The sequence below is a fragment of the Acanthisitta chloris genome, unplaced genomic scaffold (assembly GCF_000695815.1).
Source record: "Acanthisitta chloris isolate BGI_N310 unplaced genomic scaffold, ASM69581v1 scaffold35981, whole genome shotgun sequence".
Lineage (NCBI taxonomy): Eukaryota > Metazoa > Chordata > Aves > Passeriformes > Acanthisittidae > Acanthisitta > Acanthisitta chloris.
In genome coordinates, this window is record NW_008658357.1 from 75,215 (window position 1) to 87,201 (window position 11,987).

At 46.1% G+C, this 11,987-nt stretch overlaps 1 protein-coding gene across 1 annotated transcript in view; it reads left to right on the plus strand.

Annotated features, from left to right (window-relative positions):
* LOC103812061 (SH3 and PX domain-containing protein 2A-like) overlaps positions 1-11,987 on the plus strand; it is a gene marked incomplete at both ends in the record, with an annotated part of 70,729 nt that overhangs the window by 30,720 nt on the left and 28,022 nt on the right. The window contains one exon of the mRNA XM_009085067.1: positions 84-159. Coding sequence (XP_009083315.1) covers positions 84-159 — 76 coding nt within the window. The remainder of the gene's footprint in view (positions 1-83; positions 160-11,987) is intronic.

The window sequence follows — 11,987 nt, forward strand, 5'->3', positions numbered from 1 at the left end:
CACACAAACCAAGAGATTCCCTGGTCCCTATGCAAGTCAGTCCACGCTTTTCCCCTAAGACGTTTGTTGTGCTTCCTTTGCAGATGCAGCTTCTGGACAAGTTCCCTATTGAAGGAGGCCAGAAAGACCCCAAGCAAAGAATCATTCCTTTTCTACCAGGTAATGCTGTGGGGAAAGCCCTAAATAAGATGGGTAGAAGCAGATGGAAACTGCAGATCCTCAGCTACTGTCTCTAGTACTTTTCATGACCACCCTTATAAATGCCTTTTCCCTGGGAGCTCATACATCCAGCCTTGTGATACCAGACCTTGACCTCCTTCCAAAATAACTGGCATGGTGTTTAGGGCTCCTAAGGGATCTTGCATCAGCTGTTTGGGTTTGGGTTGGTTTGTGCCCTGGCACACAAAGGGATTTGATGGCTTCTGTGGGGCTGCAACAAGGCAGCCTGATCTCAGGCCACCAGTTGGAAGGCCACTGGAGACCAGAGTTAGTCTTTGTCTTTTCTGGATGTTGTGACTCTGCAGACACTGTTACCGTGTAGTAAGGAATGAATAATTAGAGTTGCCACTGGGATATAAAAGGAAACTGAAGGAAGGTTAAATGCAAATAGGGATTTCAGCAATGCTAGCCAAAAATATTATTGCTTATCTTTCTGGCCTGAGACCCCTGTCCTTCTGACAGCTTTCAGAGAGGACCTGGACGTGCTGGATAGTCTGTGTTCAGGGTAACAGCACACACTCCTACACAGCTTCTTCCAGCAGTGGCTGCAGAGATGACACGGGGGAGATGAGCCAGACCACGTTGTGCTCTTGGAAGTGCATGCTCTGGCCAGCTCTCTATTGTCTGACTGCACGATTCTGGCTGTTGGTTTAAAGCTTGGCTCACTGCACTGCCTGCCAGGATAAACCGAGTATTTTCAGCCTGTTAAAAGGTCTGTTCTGCCTTTAGCTATAAAAAGGAGATCCCAGCTCTTCCCTTAAGGCATGTGAAGAGAAGCTGGGATGGGAGGGTTTAGTCCTCTCCAGGAGCATGCTGCAGTCCCCAATGCTGTTTCCAGTCAAAGCAGCTGCTCCAGATGTGTGGTTAGCACAGCTCCAGGGCTAACGGGGAAGCAGGGACTTGGAAATCAGCAGTGTGAATACGTGACGCAAGCTTTGGAGCCGCAGTAGGGCAGCACAGCCACCTGGCAGGCTCCATGGACCTTCTGGAAGGCAGTCCCCGGATCAGGGTTTGCTCTCTGCAGTGATCTGTGGTGCAGCCAGACCCTCTGCAGCCAGGGGAAAGTGATGCTGCCCTTCATTTCCAATCTGGGATGAGGAGCGGAGTCCAAGACTGGGCTCTCTTTCCAGCTCTGTTGCCAGCTCATAGACTAGTCACTTTGTGAAACCTCTATGTAATAAGAATAGATACTGCTGGCCTTTCTTGCTGGAAAGCATTTTGTGATCCTTGAAAGCACTGTGCAGGAGTGCAGATGGCTTCACATGAGATACTGTAGAAAAATAACTGCAGGTAGCAGTTTTCTTCCTGTATGGACTGTCAATGGCCCGTTTTTTTTATTTTCTCCTAGAAGAATGTTGGCTGACTGCAGGTGACTTCTGCTCAGTCTTTGTGCAGATCTTAGTGATGGATGCCATGATACATGGGTGCATATTTGTGGAGGATAAGATAAACCCCATATGTCCATTACAACGCTTCATACCCTTCCCACCCTCCAGGAACATGAGGCACATGGCACTGCCACATGTCCTTGAGGGGAAAAGTTATATCTGGAAAACATTTGGGTTGACTTAGTGTCCCAAAGAGAGAAGCTGCCAAAACAGAATAGACCTCAGCTGTATTTAATTTAAAATTTCTGTGATATACGTTCTACTTTTGATATCGAATCTCTGCCTCTGTCTTGTTGATCTGGTGAACAGCCCTTGTTGCTTTACCCGGGAACAAGGTGACTCAGCTAAATGTCAAACAATGTCAAACTCCGTTAAATAAACTAGCTGCCATAATTAGAATATGCATGGCATTTCTGCAGCTGGAGCCGTGGATTACGGAAACGAATACCTAGCTATAAACTCCCTTAATTAAAAAATGGCAGGGCAGATGTTTGTACTTAAATCCTACTTTATGAAGATGTTGCTTATGAAGATCTTGCTTGCTTATTATGGGCCTGATTCAGCCAAGCTTGATGGGTCTGGGTGCTGGGTTCTATGTGCCTGGGTTTGCCCATGCCACCTGCAGCCTAGGACAAACTCCCTCCCATCAGGTCTGCTTGAGGAAGGTGACATATGCCAACCCATGGCTCCCACTTGTCAGCAATGTCTTGGTGCTGTCCTGAAATAATAATTAGTATTTTACTGTGCTAGAAGCCTTTTTTTACCTGTGAAACCAAGGCCGGTGTAATGGAGTTCAGAGCCTTGCCCCACAAGGAGAGATCATACTGGGTTCAACAGCAGGAAAGTGCAGCTTTTTGTTCATCTAACACCTTTATCTTATTTTTATCGATTTCTTTCTTCATATATATTTGCCCTCACTTCCCTCTTACACAAGTAAGGACTCTCCACCTTTCAGTGCAAGGAAACAGTAAGCAGTGCCAGGTAGTCCTGTAAAAGATGTTCTGTGGACAATTTTGTGGTTTCGTTTTACTTTTTCAGGGTCAGTTTCCTGCCTTCAATTTCTCTGTAACTTTTGTTAAACCATATTGAGAGATCAAAACGGATATTTGTCATCTCTTTCATTTTATCTTCTTGTGAGTTTTTTTCCTTCTCTCTGATTTCCCTTTTACTGTTGGAAAAGTTTGTATCAGGGGGAGGTTGGGCAGAAGAAAGCCACATAAGAAACTCTGTGGAGTGGTCAGAGAGCATTTTTGTAGTTGATGGTATGAATTTTTTTGAGGGAGACTGTGGAAGAATTTGAATAAAATTTACTGCAGAAACCCCTTTCTAGACCGAAGAGAACTTGTAGCTGTAAGAAGACACAGATGGAAAGTGCTGTTTGGCTATACCAATGTGTCTGATTTCTCCATCATCTCTCCTGCTGAGTATCTGAAGAGCAGTCTTTGGAGTGTAGACATGAAGTTTTGCTGCCTCCCTTTCAGAGACTTCTATATTTGCATCAACAGAGAGAAGAGGTTACGAACTTGGGCTCCCTATTTCAGGGGTCTTGAGGTAATTGATAAAGGAATTTCAGCTGGAAGGAGAAGTGTCTGCTGAGCTTCTGGAGAGCACAGTGGCAAACCAAATGGCAGAGACAGGGCGATGCAACCCTGGGATTAACAGTTTTGCAGTGGTTCACCCAAGGCTCCAGGGCTTGCATTGTTTTTCATTCCTCTTGGCGCTAAGTGGGAGAGCCATCTGGAGACAAAGCTGAACTTGGAGGGGTCTCAGCAATTCTTGCTCCACTGTGTCTTCCAAAGTGCAGCCCTGGGGAAAACACACTGCATGGCATGAAATCATCATGGCGTGCTGACTGCTGGGCTGCAGATCCTTGCTGTGGGGAGAGGCTTGGGCTTTCCATGGCGTGGAGGGCTGGGCATTGATGATAGCAGCCCCTTGAACTTCCTACCCAGATTCTAGCTTGATCACTGGCTGTACTTCAAACCAGTTTTGACCCCCACTGATAAACCAAGAGGTTTTCTCATAGGCTGTGCTGGAAGAGGAAAATCCTCGCTGAGTGCCTACCCTGCAACTTCTCTGCTGCCTGGAGAGGGAGACATCCCACTCGAGGAGATTTCTTTGTTTGCCTGGTTTTCTGTACCCTTGAGAAGCTGAGTCCTATCCCAGTAGACCAGGGGGTTGGTGTAGGCTGCCCTACCAGCTTCGTCTGGTAGCTCCAGGAGCAACACTCTAGCCTGGCTCCAGTCCTTGTCTCCAGCACTTGGGAGCATCTGCCAGAGGAGCACCTTCTCTCTTCCTTTCTTTCCCACTCAGATTTTCCTCCTCCCTTGATTAGGGCAAGGAAAGAGGAAATCATCCATTTTGGGGCAGGTGCTGCCAGGGCACTGGGAGGGATGCCAGCAAGGTGGATGAGATTGTTATCCAGCCACTGTTTGGTTTTCCCCTGAGAAGGGAAATGCTCTGGCAGCATCTCAGAGGGATCTCTGGGCCTTGCTCCTTCCTTGGCCACAAGGCAATGGGAACACACAGTGTGTCTGCTGAGATGTTTAAAGGACAGGCAGCAAATAGAGCGTGGCAGGGAGATCCCTGCAGGTAGTGTGGGTTCGGCCCCATTATTTGCTCCAGAGCCGTGGCACGTGGCTCCTGCCAGCGACAGTGGGTGGGAGTGGGGTTTGCTGGTCCCCACCGGGAAGACTTTGCCCGAGAACTTAATCTCTGGGCAAAGCTCCCAGTTTCCCAGAAAGCCCCAGTCTCTCTCAGCCTGAAGTTTGCTGGGGGCTGTTCCTCCAGCAAAGTAGGAGGCCAGGTGCCATGTGTGAGTCAGGAGGCTGCGGGAAGGGAGAGGTTGAGCTGGAGAGGGTGCGGGCGGCTGTGCCAGCACCGCCCAGATACCTGGGGCTGCTGAGGGAGTGCTGGCAGCACGCAGGAGCCTCCCCATTTTGCACAATGCAGGAGGATGGGGAATAACCTCTCGCCAGTGCCGGCTGGGACCTTCCTCGCCTCCGTTTCTGCCGCTCGCGGGCTGCAGTGGGGAAGGAGATCTGCCGATGAACTGCATCCCAGGTGCTTCTGTTTGCTTTTCGGTTTCGATTTGGTGTGTTGAGTTGGGTTTTTTCCCCTCCCCTTTCCAATGCTGTCTTTGGGCAAGAGGAAGCTGAGGAGAAAGGTTTCAGTGGGTTTGCAATGACAGGATTTTGTCCATGGTGATGAAAGCAAGTTTTCCCCCCCTCTGTTGCATATATTCCAGCTTTGCTCCTTTTGTTTTGCTCTGGGCTGGAGGAGAGACAGTGTTTTGTTCAGAGATCATGTGCTGAAATGGAGATGATGGGTTCTATCCTAATAGCAGTGACCTTCAGATCTAGCCATTCATGTTCTATTTGTGCAAATCAAGACCAGGATCAATAAAGTTAGGATGTGGCCATGTGTAATCTTGTCAAAGGTGCTGCATTTCAGTGGTGGTCAATGCATGCAAAGTGCTTTGGACATTTATTCTGCCCACTGTGGGAGGCAGGGGGACTGTGACTCTAGGGTGCCACTGGCCAAGGAGGACCCTTAGAAATTTCAGAGATATTCTTATTGCAGGCTATTTTCTCCTTTGGAGAGATGGTTGCTACCTGGGCCTTTAAAATGAAATGCATTCCCCATCCTAATTCTCAGCTGGATTTTATGTTCAAATTTCAGATTTGTTTTTGCATTTTGAATATTCTGTCCTGTAGCACTCTGAGCCAGAGCAGCAAGTTGTTAGGAAGTGATTTCAACTTTTCTATGGAGTAATTTTGAATTCCTGACCTACACAGAAATGGACAGTGTAGCAGCAGTTCAGAGCCAGTCAAAAAGTAGCTTAAAGGTTAAAAAACCCCAGGAGAGAGCAGATAAAATTTATCCAGTTATATCTCACTTTTTAGATTAAAATGTGAATTAAATTCCTTTAATATGCAGCAGTAGTCTTGCAGGCATTGATAGGCACACACACACACACAGAGCAGAGTCCCAGATGTCCAGTTTGCTGAGACTTACCTGTGTAACACAAATAACTCAGATATTCTGCTGTGCTTTCCAGAATATGAGACAGCAAACTCTCAGATGGAGAAAAAGGGAGATTGCCCCCATCCCCCTTCACCCACCTGCAGTAAGGCAGCATTGCAGTCACCTGTCCCCATCTCAGAGGAGCTGCTAGGGGTGGGGAACTGACCTATGGCACTGCTGCAAGAGATGCTGGGGACAGCTATGGAAAGCTTTCTGGGGACCAGTCCGCAATGCAATACAATTTCATTTTAATATACGTATTTTATATTTTCCTGCCTGTTCTCTGAAAGGGGGGAATGCTTCCAAGTTTAAAACAAACTTACATTTGAGCCTGGGTAGTGTGTTAGCAAGACGGCTAACAGGTCTTTGGCTTCTTTCCACTCCAGCTAATTTGGGATTTGGGTTATGCCGAGCTTCTGGTGAGCTGCTCTTCAGCAGCTCCTGTTGTTTGTTAGTGGTTTCTATTGTTTCTTTCTATTTTATGCCTTGCTAGGAGAGCTATTGTGGAAAATTCATCTCCTGTCTCTCACGAGAGGAGAATGGATTTCCTGTCGGCTCTGGGCTTGAAGGCAAAGCCGGGGCTGCCGGGAGGAAGCGGCTGTTCCTCAGCCAGGCAGCAGGAGGATTGATGATTTCGAGGGGGACAGGCGTGTTCTTTTCTTTAGACTCTATGGAGATATTTTTAGGGTTTAAGTCTTTTCTGGTTGAAAGACAAGTGGTCGAGTATGAAGTCATAGGGTGCCCTTAGGCTGCTTCCTATGGAAGAAGCCGTGGAAAAGGCACAGCCAGCACCTGCTGACTTTCACCTGCGGAGGAGGGGGCTGTAATGAGACCCATGTAATGGAGTGCAGGGGGCTTTGCATGCTGAGCCTCTTTCATAGGCATCATCAGGCCTGATGGAGGTCTTTGGGCATTGATAGGTCATGAGCTGGCGGCCTGATTCCACCAAAAATGGAAGAAAAAGCGACAAAAGATAACAGTGCTGGCATCTGCCCAAGTATCTGGTCATCTTCTTTCTCTTTCAGTCTCTTCTGAGTCCTTTCTCAGCATACAGATCCAAAATCCACTGGCCAGCAACTGAAATGAGGGGTTGGAATAGCAAAAACCTATGGGTTATTTTTCAGAGGCTTGTACCCACTCCTCTCACACAGGTTAAGAACTGCACAACCAGAAACCACCTCTGGATAGAAATCAGCATATGCAGAACGTGATGTGCCTCTCATTAGACCATTTGAGTTTCCTGATGAGAGTTTTGTAACGATCAAGCCACAGTTTCAAGGGAAACAAGAGGAACAAAGGGAAAGGGATTTTGGTTTGGGTTTGCTTGAAGCCAGAGCTAATGGGGATTATTTTTTTTTTTTTTTTTTGCAGAGCTAGATGCTAGACTGAAAGGCCAGGGCAGGTTTTCAGTGCAGTCTAGCTGCTTGGACTCCTTGGGGAAATATACAGACGTTTTTACTCAGAAATTAGTTGGATTTTGATTCTTGTTTTTAAAGGCAATAAATAAACACGATTACAGACTTGAAAAGCAGTTTGAGCTGCATTGGGCTCGTCGTTTCCTCAGGCAGCCATTCCAGATGAGTGTGCCCTCTACTACTATAATTACTTTTTAAAAATAACTCTGCAAGTCTGTAATCTAAAGTGGGTGGTATGTAGCAAGTCTGAGAGCATTCTGCATTCAACCCACAGACTGGGGTGAGGGTGACTTTATGTAAGGGTTTGCTTGTCTTCATCTCTGGTTTGAAATCTGACTGTTTCCCACAATCCATCAACAAATGGCCCATACAATGAAAGTGCTTTTTAACATGAGAGTCAAGCTTGCCAGGGACTCAGCTGGCTTTGCAGCCCCACAGGCTCTAGATATTCCCTCTGGATATTACTTATCTGCCTAATCTTGGCTTTGTTATATTAGGATTTAAGCTGCCTGGGCAATAGAGGAGAGCATAGCCCAGCTGAGATTCACATCTAAGTAATAGTCTAGACCTCTGTTTGAATCTCGTTTCAGCCCACTTTGCCTTGAGTAATAGTCTAGACCTCTGAATCTCGTTTCAGCCCACTTTGCCTTTTGGCTGGGGCAGCTGATTTATTTATATACTTACATACTTAAAATAGGCTGTGATTATTTTTTTCCTGTGGATTGGAAACAATGAACCTGGGAATTTGCTGCTTGATCACAAGTGATTTTTCTCCCACTTTATTTTCTCAGTCTATTAAGCTTTCTTGGTGCTGATGTTCTTTAGTGAGGTGTGTTTGCAGACATCCCTGTTCCACAATGCAGCTTTTTTCAGGCCCTCATGAACACGTTTCCCCACTCATAAGGGGATCTTTATACATAAGAGCAGAGTAAGGGGATACCAGTGGCAGGGATTTGCCAAACAGAATCTATTTTCACTGTAGTGAAATAACCCATGGCACTGTCTACTCCCCTGTGGGTTGGGTTTTTTTTTTGGAGTTCAGTCCTGTTAATGGGAAAGCTGAGGTAGAGAGAGGGAAATAACATGGGAATTAGAAAGAGGAAACCAGGAGTAGGTAGATGAGGAAAGGAAAGTAAGTCCTAGAAGTGGGAAATTCAATCCTCTTGAGCTTCTCCCATTCAGAGAGGTGCTAATACAGGCCCCAGGCTTGTACTCAGGATTGAGGTAATTAATGTTTGCCCTCAAATTTCCGTGGGTCTGAAGTTAAGCACTTTCACCATGTCCTTTTCTATCAGGGTTTTGCCACCTCTAAATAAAGAGCAGAAAATTGCATTTCTTCTGCTTTTATATCCCAAGTATCGTCAAGTTCAGACTTGCAGGTTCCTTCTCATATCCAGGGCTCTGAAGGGCATGGAGCTGACCTAGAATATCAAACATTTGCAATCTGGTTTGCCCATGATGGGGTTTTGCGGGCTACTGGGTAGACTTCACTTTTCAGTGAAAAAATGTGATCCCCACCAAATTCTTCCAACTCTTCTTACCAAATGCAGGATGGTTTGGTACCCTCTCAGGCAAGGAGTAAAAGCATCAGACTGGACTACAGGGTAAAGGCATTTGTGCCTATTCCCACTGGGCAGTGTCGTCACCACTGATCTATTTAAATCATTAGATACAGAGACCAGAAGGGAAAATGTTCCTGTCTTAATCCTGCCTCCTACCAAACACAGCAAATGCAGATTTGTGTGTTTAGCAGATTTCCTCTTGGGAAAAGAAGTCTCCTATAGATAATAATCCTTTTAGCAACATCTCCAGTGAACAAGGCTTTGTCCAAAGAACAAAGAAAAAGTCGCAAGCTTGAAATATGCCTGAATTTCCTGAGTGCACTCACTGCTGTGTGCAGGCAGGAAGCTGTGTTAGTCTGGTTTGGATGTTTGCTCTGAAGTGACATAAACAGAGTGTCAGGTCTCCCGGGATCCTGGTCTGACCTGTGGACCAGGGAATAGGGGTTCCTCTAAGCTGCAGCTGTGAGAAGGACTGACCTAGTCATGCAACTCTGTGGCCATGTCTCTGACTGTCCCATCCCCCCTCTGGCCATATCCTCTGAAGATTCTGGGTGAATGCAAGAGCCAGCAGCAGAGGTGAGCAGTGCAGCCACAGTAGACCCAGCATACATGAGTGTTAAGCTGCCAGCCAGCAGGGAACTCATTTCCTGCACAATTATGGAAACAGCTGATCTGTGACATTTTAAGAAGGGGAGAAAATACAGGGCAGGGGAAGGAAGGCCCTGGCTATGTAAATATTTACTTTTGCACAATGTCCCAGCCACCCCCTTCTCCCAGGGTCTGGGAGAAGAAGGGGTTGTTTGCTGTTGGCTCTGGCACGTGGTGACAGGGGATGGGAGAGCCTCAAGAGGGCTGACCACAGCTGGAAGGAGCACGCTCTCTGCCCAGCAAAAACTGCTCTGCTGGAGTGTGATACTGCCCTGCTTGACCCACCTGCTCCCTGCTGCATCCCAAAGCCAAGGATGTGCTGCTGGACCACCAAGAGCTTGCTTGAACCATGTGCTGCTGGGGCCTCCTTTCCTGTTTCTTGGTCTTGCTCTAACAAAGCCAAACTAGTGAAGTATCGCTGCTAGTGAGCTAGCAGGTTGCCCTGCTCCTTCCCACAGAGCAGCCACAGAAAGGATGTTGGGGAAATGAAGGCACAAAGCTTTCACACTAGTGCTCCTACAGGCGGTTGAGGTGTCCAAGATCTGAGGATTGTAGCATCTTGTGTGAGGCTACCACCACATCACATGCTGACCACCAGCCAGATCTGGAGCAGACTTGAGTTATGTTGTGAGTAGAGGAGGCACTTGCTAGACCTGATTGAAGAAGACCCTTGGACATGGGGAAAGGTTTTCCATGGTCATGGCATTGTTCAGCCTGATATAATATTGGTTTTCAATTTTGTTCCCACACTCTAGACAAAAATGGTATCTTTTCTCTCCTGTCAAGGAGCGGGTGAATTGACTCTCTCTGGACTTTGAATGCTCCTCAGCTGTCCTTTTGTTAGCCCTGCTCTGCTGTGATGGTGGGTGCAGATGCTGTGTATGTTTGACATGGTATCTGACCATCAGGGCAGCTCTCAAGTCCCTCTCATATGTACCCAGTAGGTGGAGGGAAGGCTGTGGCGTGCTTTGCCTGAGGTCCAGTTAGTCTGTGTTTGTAGCCAGGATTGCACCAAGCCCTGTTTCTGCAGTACAGCAGCCCATGACAGTTGTGGCAACACAGAGTGACATGCATGTAAGGAGATTCAGCGAGTCCCAGTAACAGTGACACCAGTCCACTGGTGGGTCTTGGTGTAGTCTGCTCTCCCAGTACTACCTATGAAACTAGAAGAGTTGGAATAGGTAGGATTCAAAGATTTGTTTCATGCAAGTGGTTGATGTGTTAATAGAGGTAGCTCCAGCCTGTTCCCCTCCACCTCTTTCATCAAGGAAATACTGGCTAAGCTCACTCCCCAGAACATGCACCGTCACTCAGTGAATAAACACAAGGGATTTGTGTTATGGGTTAATTCTGCTGCTGGAAATCAAACCCCATTCGTGGTCAGATGACATCTTTTTTTCTTGGAAAGGGACCAAGGTTAAGAAGACAAGGAAGGCAGGTTAGTTAAAATATGTCAGAGTCTCTTGGGTGTAAGTAAAGACTATAAATAAAAGCCTTTTAACTTGGAAAAGAACTTTAGAGTGATATGATCAGGCTCAATTTAGTCCAAATATTGCTTTATGCCATTAAGCTGTTATCAAGTTTTGGTTCAACTGCAATAGTTTTATGGCTTCAGTGCAGTGGGAACAGTTGCAGCCTTTATGCAAGTAAAGCATTTCCCCTGAAACGTTTGCAGGGAAGACTGCTGTATTGTGCAGGAACCTGGGAGTGAAACTGCCTGGAAACGAATAGCTGGGAAGGTGACCTTCTCTAACTCATTTTTTTCCCCCCTTCATTCCAGTGTAACTACACAATCTAAGGATTTATATCATGAACAATGGGGGGATTTAAATGGGGTTTAGTTTTACATTCCTGTTAATGAATCCTCAAACTTAGTAATAAAAGCTGAACATTTTTACTTATTTCCTCCTGAGCTGCAAACATGTCTGATTCAGTGGTGTCTTGAGATGATTTGTCAGGATGAGAAAATAAGTCACATCCCTCTTCCTCTTGAGATTAATGGAGAACAAGAATAATCCTGTACCCATAATATTATTTCAGTTGGGCTTGCATAATAGCCTGGAAATTGTTATACTCAATGCGATGCTTTGTAATAATGATGTTTCATCCTTTGAAGTTAGGTTAATTCATGTCACAGTGTCAGATCCATGCAAATAATAAAACACACACTCCTCCAGTTTTTCTTAGCTAGTCTTCATTTTCTGATCCAAGTTTTGCTACAGTCGATTAGAAGTAAGTGGATTTTAATGCTGTTTCTGCAGATATCCAGCACCATCACAGCCTGAAACGTCCTGTCTCACATTTGGTATATTTACATGTCAGTGTGGCTGTGGGTTTAGGAAGATCCTGGTGTTTCTAAAAAGTCTTGCTGTGTACATGCCTGTGCTCAAATAGCTCTGCAGAGCATGAATAATTCCACCGAACGATTGTAGCTGACCCTCTTTGTGAGCCAAGGTTTTCCACATGCATCTGGACTCTTATTCCTGGCTGACATTAAAGAGTGTGAGAGAAATCAGGCCTCCCATAATTACTCACAATCTGTGAGCTAGGCACATATGTAAATATTTTCAGGGTCACAACTTAGCTCTTTATTTTTAATATATTTTGTTATAAGTAATCGTTTGTGAAGAGATTGAAAATCCCACCCATAAGTTTCTGTAGTGTCAAGCCTGCTCAGCCTTGACCTCTGCTCCCAGTGGTATCATTGGATTTACTGCTGACTTCAGCAG